This window comes from Myodes glareolus, chromosome 22 (genome assembly GCF_982192425.1).
Source record: "Myodes glareolus chromosome 22, mMyoGla1.1, whole genome shotgun sequence".
Lineage (NCBI taxonomy): Eukaryota > Metazoa > Chordata > Mammalia > Rodentia > Cricetidae > Myodes > Myodes glareolus.
In genome coordinates, this window is record NC_142047.1 from 37095804 (window position 1) to 37115950 (window position 20147).

Sequence of the window (20147 nt, forward strand, 5' to 3'; positions counted from 1 at the left end):
AATATGCCAGATGTACTCCTGTAGTTCTAGCACTCAGGAGGCAGAGGCAGAAGGATCATAAGTTTGAGACCAGCCAGGATATGTGGCAAAATACCCCTCCCCAATAATAGTAGTTAAGATAAAAATACATGTGTGGCCATGGGCTGCCATTGTTTGAAGAAGCTGGTGTGCATGCTTTCTTTCCTGTGTACTTCCCAGCGTATCCCCAGCCACTCGTGCTGTTACTGACACGGGTGGTGAGCGGTGCCCTGAGGGGTACAGATGTTTGCACACGTCTGTCAGCCGAGAGCCTAACCTTGTCCTGCCTCCCACAGCTGAAACAGTTTGAGCGACTGGAGCAGGAGGTGTCTCGTCCCATAGACCATGACCTGGCCAACTGGACACCAGCCCAGCCCCTGGTGCCAGGGCGGACGGGGGGCCTGGGGCCGTCGGACCGACAGCTGCTGCTCTTCTACTTGGAGCAGTGTGAGGCCAACCTGACCACACTGACAGACGCGGTGGACGCCTTCTTCACTGCAGTGGCCACCAATCAGCCCCCCAAGATCTTTGTGGCACACAGCAAGTTTGTCATCCTCAGTGCACATAAGCTGGTGTTCATTGGGGACACGCTGTCACGGCAGGCAAAGGCAGCTGATGTGCGCAGTCAGGTGACCCACTACAGCAACCTGCTGTGTGACCTCCTGCGTGGCATTGTGGCCACCACCAAGGCCGCTGCCTTGCAGTATCCATCACCCTCTGCTGCCCAGGACATGGTAGACAGGGTCAAGGAGCTGGGCCACAGCACACAGCAGTTCCGCCGGGTCCTGGGACAGCTGGCTGCTGCCTGAGAGCCGAGGACTAGGGTATGGGGGCTGGGGAGTGGGCAGCCATGGTCTGAGCTCTCCAAGCACCTGTCTTGAAAATGGATATCCTGCAGGTTTGGGGACAGGTAACCCCAGCTCTGCCTTGGGCCTGGTGCCCTCAACTGTCCAGGGATTTGTACATATTTATAACAAGGCAGGATGTGGGATGCCTCCTCAGAGGAGCTGAGGAGCTGGATGAGAGTGCACTGTGGACTGCTGATCACCAGGCTGGGGCCAGGGGGGAGGCACATGGCCCCCACCCACAGGGGTCCCCGTGACAGGCAAGTACAGTGTGGTGTGCACCTCTGCACCAACAAAAAACCCTAAAGAACTATTTTTCGCTATTGGTTTTTCAAATCATTGACTAATAGTCTACATTTAATAAAATCTTAAAAATAAGAAGCCGCCTGCAAAGATGCTTGAGACCGCCTCTGTGTGGGAAGGTGGACGTACCCTTGACTCCCCCAAAGTGACTGACCAGACATGGTGAAGAAGATTCTGGGAGGGTTAAAATAATGGTGGGCCCAGGAACCTGGGGGGAGGCAGGAGGGCTTGGGGTAGATAAGGTGGCAGTGTCTTTCATGTTAAGTGGAATGTGTTCTAGATTCAGGGCTTGATGCCCAGAGCAGTAAGGTACCTGCTGGGTCTTTTGTACCCCAAGGAGAAAGCTCACAAGCAGAGGCACTGCACAGAACAGCCTCACAGTCTTGGGCACCCAAAGTGTCTTCCTTGAATTAAACAAGGACTTGGCCTTGAAGCTAAGAAAACAAAGGCCCAGAACAGGCCTTGTCCCAGGTGTCTGCTCTGTGGAGTTTGAGCAGCTTCTGGCCCAGAGGGAAGACGAGAGCATGTGTTTGGCACTCTGGTGGTGGTCTCAACTTTGACCATTGTGAATGTGGGCCTCGGTTTCCCTGCCTATATATAAAGAAGGGTTAGTACTAATTGATCTGCCACCAAGGAACCCCATTGAGGGTACCTAGCCTGCTACGCCATGGTCACCCAGGAGAGCAAGGGTGGGAACTTGCTATTTTTATTTGGATTTTACTTGGATGCAGGGATGGGAGGGGGTTCAGCTCCTAGAACCTTCCAAACCTGGACCTAACAGGCCAAAAAGGCAGTAGGGTGCTGCCTCAGAGCATGCTGCCCACTAGGGGCCTACCGAGTAGCATGCATAGAGGGTACAGGACTTGTTTCCAAAGCTTGTGTATGCCTTAACTTAGGAGGGGTGTAGAGGAGTTGGGAGTGGGTACAGCTTGGTATTCCTCATTACTCATTACTGAGGTCTGGGTTCAGTGGTAACTCCATCTCTAGCTTTTAACCTGAGGGACCTGGGCATCCAGTTTCCCTCTGTGATCAGGGCACACCCAGCTCCCCCCTGCCACCAGCACCCTGAGCAGAGGCTCCCAGGCCTGTCCGCAGCAGCCCATTCTGTGCACTGATAAGGACTGAGGTTCAGTAGAGGAAGCCAGCATAGCTGGGAGCTGGGGAGCAGCCAAGGTCTCAGCAGGGCCATGAATGGAGTGGAGAGAACACCCTATCAGTGTTTGTAGAGACTCAGCTGGTGATCTTATTCCGTAAAACTTGCAGGCAGGTGTTGGACACAAAGGGCAGAGCCAGCTGATGCTCCTGTGTGAGGTCTTGACCTCAGAGGCAGGGAAGTTTGGGGTCACAGACTCATCCTCCCGGCTCACCCAAAACAGCTGTAGGTCCTTAAAAACATCTGCAGAACAGCTGCCATCAGGTTCTATCCTAGGCAAGGGCTGGTCTCAAGCAGGGCTGTCACTGGTCCTGCGCTCCCTGGCCCTCTGGATGTTCCTAAAAGGAACTTTCTGAAAGCTCCTGTCAGTGTTGTGAGGCAGGACCCATGGTGAGTTGAAGCCTGGATGGCACAACTTCAGATTCTGGAACAGAGTCCGGCTTGCTTGTGCTAACAGGAAGGTGTACAGGGACCAGACTCCAGGACCTCCCGACTAAGGGCTAGGTGGCGCTGATCCACTTCTTCAATCAGAGCAATTTGAATTCAAGGCCAGCCTGGTCTACAGAGTGAGATCCAAGTCAGCCAGGGTGCTATACAGAAAAACCTTGTCTCAACAAAACAGAGACCAGCTGAGACCATAGAACAGCACAGTTCCACCCTTCAAGAGCTAAAGACATGCCCCTAGGGACCCACAGGTCATACTGCAGGCTTCCTGTGTGGTTGCCACCTGTGCAAAGCTTTTCTTCAGGGCCCTGTTTTTAGCTCTCTCCATTGGTATTTGATAGATTTTGTAATTTTTATTTATTTGTAGGGTGGAGAGGTGGGGTAGCTCACCGTGGCCCTGAGCTCCAGCCTCTAGCTCTTGAGTGCTGGGATTACAGGTGCACAGGTTTGAAGCTGTACACCACCATGTCCAGATTTTGATGGATGTCTTTTAAGATTGATTTGGGGGGGGGCGGGCTGGAGAGATGGCTCAGAGATGATGAGCACTGCCTATTTTTCCACAGGTCATGAGTTCAATTCCCAGCAACCACATGGTGGCTCCCAACCATCTATAATGAGATCTGGTGCCCTCTTCTGGCCTGCAGGCATACATGCAGGCAGAACACCGTATACATAATAAATAAACCTTTAAAAACAAAAGATTTTTTTTTTATTTTGTGTGGGTGTGTGTGCCAGTGTGTTTGTGTGCACCTGAGTGCAGATGCCTGAAGAGGCCAGAGACTTCGGAGCTGCAGTCAACAGAATGTTGTGAGCTGGGAACTGAACTTGGGTCTTCAAGAAGAGCAGCAAGAGCTCTCAGCTGCTGAACCATCTCCCTGTTTGGTGGAATTGGCTTTTTATTTGTTTCTATTTTATGTATATGAGTCTTTTGCCTGGGTGTATGTCTGCACCACGTTGTGCCTGGTATTCACTGAGGTCAAAAGAGCATTGGATCCCCTGGAACTGGAGTTAAGGATGGTTGTGAGCCGCCATGTGGGTGCTGGGAACTGAACCTGGTCCTCTACAAGAGTAACAAATGCACTTAACCTCTAAGCCATCTCCACAGAGCCCAGGTTTGGTGGGGTTTTCATTGAAAAAATTTTAAAGAAACGGGAAATTACAATTTTATGAGTTTACTTGGAATTTTGACCCCCAAACAAGATAAATCTCATACTCTTTACAAGCTCCTGCAAGGATATTGGCATTGTGGGTAGTATTGCTTCAGCCTGCTGTGGCACTTAGCACTTAGCCGTTCAGGCAGACAAGAAGGACAGAGGGGAGCAGATGTGGCCAGGCTCAGCAAGGAGATACCATGATGGACAGTTCTGTGGACACAGCGTGCAAACAAGCCTTTTGGGACCAGGCTGGAGGACACCATAGATCCAGGGAGACGACACAGGGATGAAGTGGCTTTGATGCTGGCGTCATAGAATAACATTCAGTTTGAATAGATGCATCATGCTTTTCAGTACTAAGTCAGACTTATTTATCAGTCTAGTGTTGGAGATTGAGCCCAGGGCTTCACATACTGAGCCCCAGCCCAAACCAGTTATTTTCTTTTCTTATATAAGGTTTATTTTTACTTCTGTGTGAGTGAGTGTATTCCAGTGCCTGTAGAGGTTAAAAGAGAGCGTGTGACCCCCTGGAGCAGGAGTTGCAGCTGGTTTTTAGCTGAGTGCTGGGAACTGAACTGAGGTTCTCTGAGGAGCAAATGCTGGTGCTCCACTACTCCCTCCCCATTATCTTCTAATCAGGAGCAACTGTGTATGTGTAAATAGGCCTCCCTTGGGGAAGACAGTGCAAGCGATAGGCACTTGTGTAGCCCCTGTCCCCCAAAACCCCTGCTGCCCTGTCTCGGTCACACAAGCCCTCATCTACCCTCCCACACCCAGATACCCCCTGAACAGAGCTAAGGTCAGCTGCTCTGGCTGCCATAAGATGGCTCTTCCTACTGACCTGTGCCGCCGGAGTGAGCCACAGCTTGACCTCTGGATCTCAGAGGGACTTTAGGCAAACCACCTTTACCCTGGGTCTCAGTGTCTATATGACACCACTGGGTCAGCAGGCATCTATGACAGATTGTCATTCTGCTTGCCACTGAGGATGGGAGTAGCTTGTCCACAGCCTGTGGTCTCTTGGGGCCTCTTTTCCTTTTGGACACTGTTGACTGGAGTTAGAGACATCATTCCCTGACTTCCAGGGGATTCCAGCTGCCCGAGGCAGGCTTCATTCATCCCCAGTGAATGATAGTGACCAGCTAGTCCTTGATGGTACGGGTTCCCCAGCAAAAAGGGAGACTCACCCTGTAAGAAAGCAGGGGAAATCACAAGTCCCAGCTGGACAGCACTGTTAGCTCCAGAGTAGTCATACATGTCTGCCAAGAATTCCCCTCTCATGTTCAGAGACACCTGCCAAGGCCAGGAGCCAGCATCAGCATCCTCCCCATCGACAATACTGAAAGGCCGGTCCTGCAAGTGGATAGAGGTGACCATACAGCCTGACAGCCACGGACAGGACTGCTCATGAATGTGGCCAGAGCAGGCCAGAGCAAAGACTTGTGGATTTCAGGCCTGTGTAGGCCCCTGAAATTCAGATCTTTGATCCCTCCAAGATCCTTAGCTCCACTCAGCCCAGAAGCTGTCTTCAGAAAGCCCCTGTGGTGGGGAGGGGGCAGAGGCTCAGACCATCTAAAGTTGGGGCTCTGCAGTTGGCAGCCTCTGCCCAGCTGTGCACCCAAGGGGAATGTCTGTCCCCGTAGAGCTGAGTCCCAGAACATGCTGCTCCTTAGGTCATGTGTCAGAACAGGATTGGGACTTTGAGTGAGACGAACGCAGGAGGCTGCCCACATCCCCCAGCTGGCAGGGCTGAGTAAGCATGAGGAGACGGAGGAGGGGCTGAAAGCAGGGAAGAGCTTTGTGGGTGGCTGAGTGAATGACCACAATCAAGGCAAGAGAGGTGCCAGGGTGTGCTCACTTCAACCACTCCTATAAGCCAGGCGTGGTAGGCGCATACCCTCAATCTCAAGCACTCTAAGGTAGAGGCAGGTGGATCTCTGAGTTTGAGGCCATCCTGGTCTACAAAGCAATTTCCAGGACAGCCAGGGCTATGGAGAGAGACCCTGTATGGAATGGCCCACCTAGCCATCTGGGACCCCACCAGGATGAGGTAGGTTCTTAGAGCAGCAAGCCCTTACCCCGTCCCCTTGTCCCCTCTGTTCCCTGTTTGTGGGCATTTGGACCACAGTAGGTAGGTGTTACCTGGGCTTACCAGCTGTCTGGGCCTCTACTCACCAAAACTGATATTTGAGAACCACCTAGAACAAGGCCACCACGTGTGTAGCTGAGAGAGTCCCATCTGATGGGCCTCCTTGAACCTTCTAGTCCCAGCCTGCCTCCACATTCCCCCTTATCACGAGTCCTTGGTCTGATAAAGTCAGTGACTTCAACATGACTTGGGAAAGAGAAGGCCTGGAGAGGCCATTGTGGGAAAGAGTGACAGAGCCACAAATGTATGAGGTCAGGATGGCCTGGTTCCCCCACACCCTCTTCCCAAGGTAGGGCCCCTGAGCACACCAACAGGCCTTGAGGGTGGACAAACCAGACTGACCTGTACTCCACTAACCAAGACTCCACTCTCCCTGTGACATTCTCATTTCATCTGCCTGTGTCCTCCCTTACTACTCTTTGGGGAGGTGGAGTCTTAGTGGTGGGGACAAGGACCAAGGAGGGACCCTTCCAGAAACTTCCACAACCTAATCTGACCTTGCCCATTGTGATCCAAGCCAGTGAAGCTTCAAGTTCAGGAGCAGAGTGCAGCCTTCGAGACCCAAACAGGAGGCAGACAGCATTGGCCCACACTGCACGAATTAGTGAGGCTTCATGGGAGCAAAGGCAGTGGGCTAGTTGGCTGCTGGCATCTGCTCCACTCAGGGCGTGGACGCTTTGACATGGGCATGCGTGGCAGCAGGAGAAAGAGAAGGGGCATTGGTCTGGCCATCCAGGTGGCCTCACCTCTGGACATGGCTGTGAAGCCCGGGGCTCGGCCTAACACCAGGAGACACTGTGCTCCCGCCTGCTGGGTGAATTAACAGAGATAATTATCAAAGTTTATGCCCTGGAAGTCAGGTCTACGTCCAGGGAAACACCGTCTAACAGAAGGTCAATAGAACTTCTTGACAAGGGGAGGTGGTACTGGTTGTGGGGCCACTGGCAAAAGGGAAGACCTAAGCATCTTCTGCAACCCTCCGGCCTACCCTGTTCTACCATCTAAGCTGTGCACTGTGTAACTCAGGCGATCTCATTCTCATCGACTTCGATGAAATTCTCTAACACGATGGCTCTGAAAACGGAGTCCCTGTCTTGACTCCCACTAAGGTTATCAGTGATTGTTATGCTTTTGGCCCTTTAAGGGGCAAGCCACGCCCACTCCCGGCGACCCCCCCCCCCCCCCCGACCTCCCCCGCCATCTTGGATTGCACACTTACTGTCCACTCTTGGGGTTGTGTGCATCTCCCAGTTTTCCTCTCTCTCTCCCTCCCCCCCTCTCTCTCTTTCTCTCTCCCCCTCTCTCTCTGCCCCCCTTTTCCCTTCCCCTCCATAACCCCCTGAATAAATATTTCAATCTCACTCTACATGTTGGGTCTATCCGTGTCTCTGCCTCCTGTCCACCTGTCATGTGTCTGTCTGCCACTACATGGCCCGCTTGCCGGGATCTTGCAGGGACCCATAGCCAGTCTCGGACGGGCAGATAGCAAGCCACTCTCCCAGGACGAGTGGATTTTAAAGTATAAAAGTGATGAAACTGGAGCCCAGGCTCTTTGACCATACTGGGCAGGTATAGCAGGAGAAAGCTGAAGACCCTATAAAAAGCCTACTTAGTATTTCCGTTACTTTCTCTGCCCAACACCTGGCCTTAGGCTTTTGCCTGAATTTCCTACAGGGTGGGAGGGGAGAGGGTATCAGGAAAGCCCAGGAGGCTCTACTGTGCAGTAGGTAACACTGGTCCTAGCGCAGACCATCTCATCTGTGGTCATGCTGCCCTAGAACTTCTCATAGTAAGCAGTAGACAGGAGGGGCGGGGCAGCCTGTAGCAGCCTGGCCCGGGTATCTGTGTGGAAGGGCTAACGAGGAGTCAGTGCTTGTAGCCACATTCAGCATGGCAGTACCCACCTCCCATGGACCACCATGTCAGCTATTCTCTGGTATCATCTGTCTTACCTAGACTGTAGAGGCGCACAGTGCCCCTGCGGGGAAATGGCCTCCATCATTGAGCCGGCACACCAAAGACACCATCTCAGGGACATGCGCAGGAGTGGACAGCTTCAAGCAGGGTAATGTCTTTGTGGAGAGTGATCATGTTGACTGTGGGCTTCTGAAAAACCTGCCAATAAGAACCAGATCTCCAGCTAAGACCCTGGGAGAAGTGGGGCTCCCAGAAAGGTAACGCTGCCTGGTCTACAGAGCGAGTTCCAGGACAGCCAGCATGATCACACAGAGAAACCTGTCTTTGTCTCAACCCCACCCCCCTCCAAAGAATGTTAAAGAAATGGGAGACAAACTTATGAGGCTGGAAAGAGAATCTAAGGGCAGTCTCAGCCCCTCTGTGACTCAAGCAGGGAGGGGCTTCTTCCTAGGCCTGCTCTCCTAGCCCCTGGTAAGCCCCAAGCTGTCCGGCAGTCCATTGCCATCTTCAGAGCCTGGATGTTCTCAACACTGGAGTCCTGGCCAATCCCCAGCTGCTGTCATACAAACGTCTTAGGCATTGAGGTACATGGGAGATGAGGAGGAAAAATTCATCTCCCCTCCTCCATTCTGAACGGGACTAAAACTAGAGCCCCAAGGCAATAACCCAGGCCTCGCTTGACCCTTCAATGGGCATCAGTGACCCACCCAGTCTTCCCTGGTGAGAGAACCTGTTGTGGAGTATTATTTTAACTAGGCAAAGATGTGTCACTTTTGTTGATGCTGCATTTGTTTAATTATATAAAGATGTGTTGCATCTGCTTCACCTTGCCTACCTAAAGCACCCGATTGGTCTAATAAAAAAGCTGAATGGCCAACAACTAGGCAGAAGAGGGCTAGCCAAAACTGGCAGGCAGAGGGCTGGAGAGATGGCTCAGTGGTTAAGAGCACTGGCTGCTCTTCCAGAGGTCCTGAGTTCAATTCCCAGCACCCACATGGTGGCTCATAACCATCTGTAATGAGATCTGGTGCCCTCCTCTGGTGTGAGGGCATACATGGAGGCAGAATGTTGTATACATAATAAATAATTAAATCTTTTAAAAAAACAGGCAGGCAAAAAGAGTAGGAGAAGGAATCAATGCTTGAGAGAAAAGGAAGGAGGAGAGAATAAAAGGAGACACAGGGACCAGCTGGACAAAAGACGCGGTGAACCTAAGACAGATATACAGAAGAAAAGCAAAAAACCCGAGGCAAAGGCAGATAAAGAGAAGCAGGCTAATTTCAGTTAAAAGAGCGAACCTAACCAGAAATGAGCCTAAACTAGGCCAGGCATTCAAAACTCGTATGTCTCTGTGTCATGATTTGGGAGCTGGTTGGTGGTGGTTAAAAAAAAAACAGCCTGGCATAGGAACCACCACAGAATGGGAGGGGAAAAGAGGGAGCCAACTCCTACCTGGGCAGCAACCCCAGGTAAACAACCCAGACTGTGCACTCATCTACCCAGAATCCCCCTCTCACCTGCAGGAGAAACACCTACCAGGGCCAAGAACCTGGGACAGCACCCTCCCCAGTGACAACCCTCCACAGCCTGGCCATTAGGGGAGAACTCAAAGCTGTCTCTGTGGCCCCCTTAAATCTTGTTCCTTCTCACCCCTGACCTCTCCCAATAGCTGGGAACCGAAAAGCTGATCCCCTTTGTCTTGGGTTCTCCCAGTGGAGTCCGAACGCCTTGAGTTTCCACAGTGCCGCCACCTCTACAGCAGTGATGTTGGAAGGTGACTCTAGGTCACAAGCCCCCTCTGAGGCCCAGAATCACCCCCTTTCTCATGCCCAGCTATTCTGAGGTCCCCAGGGAAGGAGGCTGATGCCCCTAGGCTGACCCCAGACTTTACCTCCTGTGGCACAGGGAAGACAAGTTTGGAGAGTCAAAGCTTCTCTTAACATTTGAGGATAAGCATATGTGCACTGGTGACTTAGAACCTTCGGAACCTTGATATTTGACCCTTTAAATGTCTCCTCGGGCTGGAGAGATGGCTCAGTTGTTAAGAGCACTGGTTGCTCTTCCAGAGGTCCTGAGTTCAATTCCCACATGGTGGCTCACACCCACCTCTAGCGGTTTGCCCTCTTCTGTCATGTAGACATACAGGAAGATGGAATACACACACACACACACACACACACACACACACACACACACACATATATATAAATCTTTAAAATTGTCTATGCACTGGACAGTGGTGGCACACTCCTTCAATCCCAGCATTTGAGAGGCAGAGGTAGGCCGACCTCTGTGAGTTTGAGACCAGCCTGGTCTATGAAGTGAGTTCCAGGGCAGCCAGGACTGTTACACATAGAAACTCTGTCTAAAAAAAAAAAAAGAGTCTATGCTTTGAGAACTTTCTGCACATCAAGAACAGAGCAGGAACCTCGGTCTGCCCTGCATCCTCACACCAGTCCTGTGAGCTGGCAATGTCGATGGGGAAGCTGAGACTCTGAGCTGAGTGGTTGAGCTAAGCAACAATGGGACTGGCTGGGTATGGGGAAGGGGGTGGGACCCCCCAGCTGCCAGGTTCCGGGGTGATTTCAGGCCTGGGAAGGGGTGAGTGATCTAGAGTCACCTTCCACCCTGCTGTAGAGGCGGCACCGTGCTCTCCAGGGCCTGGCCAGCACGGGCTCCCTACAGGGGATGACTGCAGTGGCCAGGCTGTTAGCAGCAGGCTATGCTGACGTGTTGCGGTCCATGGGAACCTGCAGCTGGCCTCACTGCTCAGGTGTGGGCCTGTGGGAACCTGGGCAGCTGTGACAGGGCTGGGGGCGGCAGGGGTTGGGGGTGGAGGTGGGGATGGTGACAGGGCTGGTTCAGGACTCACAACAGTAACAGCTGTGGAAATGTGCGTGCGAGCGACCTATACACGGGGGTGCAGCTCCCCGGTTTTTAATCCCGACCCCCATTAGAGAGGCCCAAAGACATTGTTCCAAATGTCCTCAGATAGGGAGCTGCCTGGGGAAACCGAGGCCCAGGACACAGAAAGGAAGGGAACATTGAGTACTTTTGATATTGGGATTGAATTCTGGACCTTAGCACTTTAGTATGTTAGGTAATCACTCTACCCCTGAACTACATATACCCTAGCCTTTTTGATTTGTTCACTGAGACAGGGTCTTATGTAGCTGGTCTTCAGCTTACTGAGTGGTGGAAGATGGCCTTGCACTCCAGATCCCAAAACCTGTATTCTAACTGGCTCTTTTAAAACAGTTTATATTTACTTACTTTTGAGAAGAACCTTGCTAAGTTGCTCATGTTGGCCCTGAACTTGGGACCCTCCTGTCTGACCGCCGTAGAGTAGCTGGGCCCCAGGCCTGCTGAGTCATTCTCTTGAGTGTACATCTGTGTACAGACAGAAGGACTGGGCGGTAGGGTGGGCAGATGCCTGTGGAAACTATTAGCAGTTTTCCATGCGGATTATCTGTTTGCTTTAATAGCAGAACAGAAAGATCCAAGCCCTGCCAATTCCGAGAATCACCTTTGTGATTTCCCGGCTTCCGAAGGACAGAAAAACTCAGGGGCTGGGCTTCCACAGGACTTGAGACTCTTGTCATAGTGTGTGAGCAATTCCAAGAACAGTTCAGCCACCTGCTTCTTTACCTAATCTCATCCCCCACCACCCCCCAGTTTGAGCCCTAGCTAAGTGAGGTCACGAAAATGCCCTTTTCAATGACAGTATAGTTTGATCCCTAACTAACTAGAGATCCCACTGTGTAAAACATCCCCTCTGGGGCATGATTGATTATACCTGACATTCTACATCAGTTTCTCCCTTGTCCTCAGCTGTTTTCCTCACGAATGCTTCCCACTTAAACTCAGAGAGCCAAAAGTTTACCAAATGAATTGGCTCCCACCTGTCCCTAGATACTCTGGGCCCCAACTAGATTACCTCCTACTTTTCAGCAGGGGTCACAGTCATGTGATCCAGGTTAGACAATGGAGTGTCTGATGTCCTCCACTAAGTTTTGCCCAGGGAAGTCTCCCCATGTGGTACACCCATGCTCTTTCTTCTTCCCAGCTGACTCTTGGTGCCAAGGGAAGCAGACATGCCCGCGATGGCAGAACGGCAGCCTCTGGAGCCCACTTCACAGCCTGCCCTGGAATATCACAGTGCAGTTTTCTATTGATGGTGCTGTCCGTGCTGTGAGCCAAACAGGCGCTCGAGATGCCCATCTCCGTTGCTATTTATTTGTTTAAGATTTATTTATTTTTATTTTAAGTGTGTGGGTGTTTTTCCTGCATGTCTGTTCGTGTACTCCATGTATGTCTGGTGCCAACAGATGGCGGAGGATCCTTTGGAGCTTGAGCTACGGGCAGTTGTGAGACGCCATGTGGGTGCTGGGAATTGGACCTGGTTCCTCTGCAAGAGCAACCCATGCTTTTAACCACTGAAAACATCTCGCCAGCATTTATCTCCTTTTCATTCAAGATACTTTAAAAAGCTTATTTTTTTCTCCCAACTTTTCTTTTTTCTTTTTTTTTTTAAATATTTATTTATTTATTATGTATATAATATTCTGTCTGTGTGTATGTCTGCAGGCCAGAAGAGGGCATCAGACCTCATTACAGATGGTTGTGAGCCACCATGTGGTTGCTGGGAATTGAACTCAGGACCTTTGGAAGAGCAGGCAATGCTCTTAACCGCTGAGCCATCTCTCCAGTCCCCCAACTTTTCTTTAGGAAATTTTGAATTCAATCTTCAGAAAGTCTGTTAAGTCAGACCTATCATTACCCCAGAAACTGTTCACCTAGATTTAGCAGCTAACACGTTTTGACACACGTCGATACTCACACATTGGCAGGGTCTCACCACGCAGCCTTGGCCTCCTGGGATTTACAGACAGAAGCCACCGTGTCTGACTTCATGAATCATTTTTATTTCATAGGCTGGGGATAGGGGTGTGTGTTCATGGGACAGTACAAGTTTGGATGTCAGAGGATAACTTGTTAGAATCGGTTCTCTTTCTACCATGTGGGTTCTGGGGATTGAACTCAGGTTGTCGGGCTTGGTGGTGGGTATCTCTACCCACTGAGCCATTTCATTGGCTTAAAACGTACCTTATGCCTTAAGTCTTACAGGTTTGTTTTGTTTTGTTATTTTGTTTTGGTCATTCTTGGGAATCAAAGTAGGGTCTGGTGCATGTCAATCAAGCACACTTTCAAAGCTTTACACCTTCATCACTCCCTTAAGTTTGGGGGAGCGGGGTGGCCCTGGAGATCAAACCCAGGTTTTCTTGCACAGTAAACAAAAGCTGTACTGCTGAGCTATACCCTAGTCCAAATATTAGAAACTTTATCTACAGAACAGATAACTCCTTGAAAACACCTTTTAAGGACTCTAAAGTACCCATTTAAAGTATACAAAGGGGGTTAAAATTCTTAGGAAACAGCAAGCTTAGCCCATTTGGCCTCTCTAGGTCCTTTCTTCAGGGGGAGACCAGAAGGCAGCAGCCTTCACAGGGCCCTCTGGACTCAGATTCACCACCGTGACTGCCTCTTGATCTTGGACTTGGCAGTATGCAGAGCAGGGCAGGACTCAATTTCTGTTTGTTATAAATTGCCCTGACTTGGGTATTCTGTCGTAGCGGCACAGGCGGGTGCAGACACAGGCTAACACAGATGAAGCGTCTGGCTGGTTTTCTCCCTCCTAAATCAGAAGTGAGGAGACACCCAGGGAAGCTGTAGTGGTCTGGATAGGAAGGGCCCCAGAGGCTCGTATATTGGAGGGCTCAGTCATCGGAGAGTGGCACTACTTGGGAGGGATTAGGGGGTATGGCATTGTTGGAAGAAGTGTGTCACTGAGGGACAGCTTTGAGGTTTCAAAAAATCCAAGCCAGGCCCAGATGCTTCTCCCTCTTCCTGCCACTATGGATCCCGATGTAGAACTCTCAGCTACTCTCCAGCCTTATGTCTGCCTGTGTGCGGCCATGCTTCCTGCCATGCTGACAACAGACTGAACCTCTGAGCTGTAAGCAAGCCCCAGTTAAATGCTTTCCTTTCCTAGGAGTTGCTGTGGTCATGGTGTCTCTTCACAGCAATAGAACACTGACTAAGACAGAGTCTTGTCTAGGTATGAAGTGCCAGCCATTTTGGCCTGAGCATCACCGTTTGGATTCTGTTACTGTTCCACTTCCTGGGCCAGCTGCTCTGAGCAGGGTCAGAGTTCTGTTTTTATACATTGTTTCTTTGTGTTTTAGGCTTCCACCTTCTACACAAAGTTTCTTGGCAAAACTATGGGCATGGGAATGGGGGGGGAGGAAGAGCTGGGACCCATGGGCCAGTCTCCTGCAGGAGCTGCTCTTGTTAAGAGCATGAGAGGTGGGGACTCATGGGGGCCAATTCTGAGAAGGCTTGACATCTTTCTGTGAGGCCACCAGTCAGGTTGTCCTTGGAAGGTCCTGTACAGAGGAAGGTTGACTCCCTCATAGGAGAAGGAAGCCGGTGATGACAAGGGAGATTCAGGTCACCAGGTCAGGCAGTGAGTGCCTTAACCCTGCGGGAAAGAATCTGAACTATTTTCAGATTCATTGAATGTGTGTGAGTGCTTTGCTTATGTGTATATATGTGTGCCTGGTATCCTCGGAAGTCAGCAGAGGGCTCTGGACCCCCTGGAACTGGAGTTACAGATGGTTATGAGTTACCATGTGGCTGCTGAGAATCCAACCCAGGGCTTCTGGAAGAGAAGCCAGTGCTCTTAACTGCTAAGCCATCTCTCCAGTTCCTAAAGAGTACCACTCAAGCTAAACACCAGATTTGGCGGTGGTGGTTGGGGGGAGTTGTTTGTTTTTTTGGATTTGGTTGGTTGGTTGGTTTAGACAGGGCCCATTATATAGTCCTGGCTGTCTTGGAACTTGCTACATAGACCAGGTTGGCCTCAAACTCACAGAGATCTGCCTGCCCTCTGCCTCCCGAGTGCGGGAATCAAAGGCCTGCACCACCATCACCAATCCTCAAAACCTTTTTAATCTTCGGTTGTGAGCCAATCCTTTAACAGCTGAGCCATCTCTGCAGCCCAAAACACCTTTTAATGACTCTACACAGAAACTCTGCCCACTGAACTTTCGTGTCCAATTCTAGTCTTTTCTCTCTAGTCCCCGTTAACGTCCATCTAACCCAATTGCTTACAGGAATTTCACGCTTGCCGTATTTCTGTAAGGGACTCATATAATGTCATTTGTCTGTCTTACTTCTGCTAGCTTTGTGTCTTCACAGCTCGGCAAGTGGCTGTACTGCGTCCTTTTTAAGCTGACTGATATTCAGTTGTGGACATATTCCATATTCTATGTGTCCAGTCATTCACTGGCTAACAGACACGAGGGGTGGCTGCTGCTACTGGCTCTTGTGTGTGAACATGGCTGCTGTGGACACTGGTGGGTGACTGTTTGCTCAAGTCCTTGCTTTTGTGTATTTTCTTGTGAAATTTCTAGGACATAAAATGATGCTACTTTAGCTTTCTGGAGCTCGGGAACCCTTCCCCAGCAGCTTCTCTCCCAGGCTTCTTCGTGTTCTCACCAACATTTATTCCTTTCTGCGTTTTTTTTTTTGTTTGCTTGTTTTTTTGAGACACTTTACCAACGTAACTACATTCCCAGACACATTTTTGTGCTTTAAATTATAGGCTAGTCATGGTGGCTCGTGCCTCTAATTCTAGCAGGGAATTTAAGGCTGGTAGGAGAAGTCCTAGGTCAGCCTGGGCTACAGGGGAAGACCCAGTGGGCACCCCAGTAATCGGGAAGTGGTACCGCACCGTGGTTTTACTTTGCATTTTGTTATCTTGTTTGTTGTCATCTTTTCAGGTATTTATCAGGCTACCCTGGGCTACAGCAGGAGTTCCAGACCAATCTGAAGTTCCAGACCTGGTCTCCACAAGCAAAACCAAAATCCTCCAAATAATCGGAGAAGGATTTCTGTTTGGTTAAGGTCTCAAACTCACAGCAGCACTCCTGCCTCAGTTTCTAGCATGTTGGAATCACAGATGTGAGCCCCCCGTCAGATGTGAAGATATTACTTTGAATTTATTTTATTATATGTATATGAGGGTTTGCATGTGTATACGTGTACCATGTGTGTGCCTGGTACCTGCAGGGGCTAGAAATGGGCATTGGATCCCCTGGAACTGAAGTTACAATTTTAAGCCTCCATGTGGGTGTTGGGAGCTGAACCTAGGACATCGGAAAGAGCAACAGTGCTCTTAACTGCTGGGCTGTCTCTCCAGCCCCAAGGAAACATTATTGAGACTCACAGCAGGAGAGAGGGAGGGGAGCTGTAACAAAGCTTTTTACAGAGGTAGGTGACTGAGTGGAGCTTAGGAAAGCCAGCAAAGGCTTGTGAGATGCCCAGTAAGTACCCACAGTAGATACACACCTCATCCCAAGGGGACAAGGGAGGTAGTGGTCACAGAACACAGAGAGATGGTAGAGAGGGCCTCCTAAGGAGAGGGGCAGCCACCTACAGACCTTCAGGTAGGAGCCACAACAAGAAATCTGTGCTTCTCCTGAGGCAAACCAGAAAGACTCTTCCAGTATCTGGTGGAAGCACTTTACCAGCTGAGATGCAAGAATCCCAGCATACCGAACTCCGTAGAAGTTGCCTACAGAGACAATATTCCTTTTACATGGGATATTTCAAATGAGGATGTTAAAATAGCAGTGAATTGTGCGGAAGGCCGTGCATAAATGCACCTGCATTGATCTCCCTTCCCAGCAGCAAACCTGTCTTTTTCTAGAAATCTCGAAAATAAATGAAGAAAAGGAGAATAAGGAAAAGAAAAACCCACTGACATCCCAAGTCCTGTCCAAGATTGCAGTCCTGTCCAAGAAAGAAGGAAAAAGATAGAGATGGAGAGAAGAGAGGCTCCCTGGCAGCGCTTTAGGTTGTAACTCGGCGCCAACTGGGCCACACAAACTCTTCTTCCCCTGTCTGGAGCCAGACAACCCTTGTCCTCAAGTCTGGGATGAGTTTGGCTTTCACAGAAGCTGGAACAACCAATAATCTGGAGTTGCTTTTGTCTTCTGCTCTGGAAAATTCCCCTAGGCAAGGAAAGTCCAAAAGGCTTGGCCACCTGCGTGGAAAGGCTGATGAGAGGGATGTAGTTCCTGCTAGGGATGTAGATTCCGTACGCCAGCCTGGCCTGCAGCAAGAGCATGGATTCCTCACATCAAAGTGGCCAAGGGTCACAGCCCTGGACAGCTGCACAGCTGCTGCAGTGGGGAAAAGACGTAGCCACAGCTAAGAGCTAGAGAGCTGCTGGCCCAGGGCTCGGGATCCGCAGGCCGCTGTCGGAGTGGCCTGGATGTTGCTCTGGCTGCCGGAGCTCTGGCTGTCCTGGAGGGACATCTGCTTACACTGAGCCCATGAGTTAAAGACCAAAAGAAATTCAAATGGACAATTTTCCTTCAGCAGCCCTAATGACACACACGCGCGTCCTCTTGACTCAGACTCAAGTCGGCTACTGTCATTTGGCCTTGAAGACCAAAGGGCCCCGGAGGCCTTAGATGAAGAACTGGCCTGCTTTCCTTCCTTCCTTTCAACATTGGTTTTTTAGATGCGGTCTCCAACTCAGGCTATCAGGCTAGCTACAAATTTGCTGTGTAGTCCAGGTTAGTCTTTAAATACTTTATTTATTTCTATTTTATTTTTATTTCTCTCTCTCTCTCTCTCTCTCTCTCTCTCTCTCTCTCTCTCTCTCTCTCTCTCTCTGTGTGTGTGTGTGTTTCTATGTGGCTGTGTCCAAGTATGAACACATATGTGTGAACTCAGAGGGCAGAAGAGGGCATCAGATCCCCTAGCATTGGGTGTGCAGGTGGGTGTGAGCCACCAGACACAAATACTGGGAAGCAAACTCTGGTTGTCTGGGAGAACAGCACATGCTCTTAACTGCTGAGTCATCTCTCCAATACCTTATATAATATTTTTAAAATCCTAGCTAGGGGGGCTGGATAGCTGATGGCTCAGCAGTTCAGAGCACTGGCTGCTCTTCCAGACCCGAGTTCAATTCCCAACACCCACATGACAGCTCATAACTGCATGTAACTTCAATTCCAAGGGGATTGTACACCTTCACACAGATACACATGCAGGCAAAACATGCGTGCACATGAAATAAAAATTCTTTATTTTTTAAAGATTGATCTATTTGGGGCTGGAGAGATGGCTCAGTGATTAAGAGCATTGCCTGTTCTTCCAAAGATCTTGAGTTCAATTCCCAGCAACCACATGGTGGCTCACAACCATCTGTAATGACGTCTGATGCTCTCTTCTAGCCTGCAGACATACACACAGACAGAATATTGTACACATAATAAATAAATAAATATTTAAAAAAAGATTGATCTATTTGTTATGTATACAGCATTCTACCTGCATATAACCCATCAGAAGAGGGCATCAGATCTCATTATAGAAGGCTGTGAGCCACCATGTGGGTGCTGGGACTTGAACTCAGGCCCTCTGGAAGAACAGCCAGTGCTCTTAACCTCTGAGCCATCTCTCCAGCCCAAAATAAAAATTCTTTTTAAAAAGGTCATAGCTAGGGCTCTCCAGCCCCTAGGCTATCCTTATGATGTGCAGGCCTCTGCCTCTGTGGTGCTGGGATTATAGGTGAGTGTTGTGATAGCCGCCCTGCTGGCTCTCTGTCAACAGCCTGGATAGTGAGCCTGGTCAGCACCCTCTATGGCAGCTGCAGCCCCCCCACCAAGATCCTTCCTTTGTCCCCCTTATCATGGCTTCAAAGTCTCACTGCTTTAGTAGCCCCGTCCATCTCTGGCTGCTCCATCTGCTCTGGAACCTCAGCCTGGAACAGTGCCTGGCCGCGGGAGAGAAGGGACTTGCTTGCCGACTGTTGAGAACACATTCAGCCTGTCCTTCACACCTGTCTCAGTTCCCCAGCTGTGGCAATAGAAGAGTTTGTTCTCAGTGTAATTCTGTGCAGAAATAATGACTCATTTTACAGAAACAAAGCTCTGGGCTCCGTGGGTAAAAGTGCTTGCCACCCACCCTGACAATCTGAATTCAGTTCCTGGGACCCACGTGGTGGGAAGAGAGAACTGACGCTTATAAGTTGCCCTTTGACCTCCACATGTACACCATGCCACATATGTGTGCTGACCCCATAAGTGAATAATTGTCATTTTTAAAAATGTATGTTGGTGTTTTGCCTGCATGTCTGCCTATGCCCCACAGGCATGCAGTGCTCAAAGAGGCCAGAAGAAGGCACTGGATCACCTGGAGCTAGGATTTCAGACAATTGTGAGCTGCTATGTGGGTGCTGGGACTCAAACCTGGGTCCTCTGGAAGAGGACCATTATCCCAGTACAATAAATATGTCTTCTTGAAAAGAAACTAAAACTTTACCCAAATACAGACTCTCCTCCTCCTTCTTGACAGGCTCTCAAGTAGCCCAGGCTACTTGCTATGTTTGTGGCTGAGAGTGACCTTGAACTTCTGATTCTCTTGCCTTCACTCCTGGAATGCTTAGATTATAGTCTCCATTACCAGGGTATGGACATGGTGGGGGTTGAAGCCAGCACTTCCTGGTGTTAGGTAGGCACTCCCAGCCCCAAGGCTAATTCCATAGGTTGTGAATTATCACAGGAAAGAATCCATTGATCACCGGTAGACACACCAGGGTTACTGTCCTGTTGTCTGGGACCATTCCTGTTCCTCCTCTCCACCCTCAGACTGGTTGGTGGGACTGGGGACAAGGTGATTCCTGGGTAATCCTGACTGGCCCTGTAACCAGCATTTGTGGTCATGGGTCAGCCATCCACTCTGAGGCCTCCCAATCACCAGTTTGAATCCATACTGGGACGGCCTTCATTTAAAAGATGGAAGCCTCTCTGTGTCATCAGGATGGTCACTAAGTCTCCTAGCCCCCCTCCCAGGAAGAACGCACGCGCAAGGCTCTGCAGGGCATGTGCTCCTGGTCCAGCAGAATCTTGTCCACAGTGCCTTGGGGATGTTGGGCACCACCAAGGCTCATGGGCATTGTTCTATCAGGACGGCTGTCCTTTTCCCATGGGTTGGGCATTACAGGCTAAGAGCCAATCTAGACTGTGATAAGGGGCTTGGCCACCACTTCTGTCCAAGGTCTCTGGATAACAAGGAGGGTAGTTCTT

General features: G+C 50.2%; 1 protein-coding gene across 3 annotated transcripts in view; it reads left to right on the forward strand.

Moving 5' to 3' along the window:
• Bcar1 (BCAR1 scaffold protein, Cas family member) overlaps positions 1 to 1244 on the forward strand; it is a 36997-nt gene extending 35753 nt beyond the window's left edge. For all 3 annotated transcript variants that reach the window (XM_048437214.3, XM_085681710.2, XM_048437215.3), the window contains exon 7: positions 315 to 1244. In XM_048437214.3, coding sequence (XP_048293171.3) covers positions 315 to 827 — 513 coding nt within the window. In that variant the 3' untranslated portion in view covers positions 828 to 1244. The remainder of the gene's footprint in view (positions 1 to 314) is intronic.
• The last annotated feature ends 18903 nt before the right edge of the window (positions 1245 to 20147 follow it).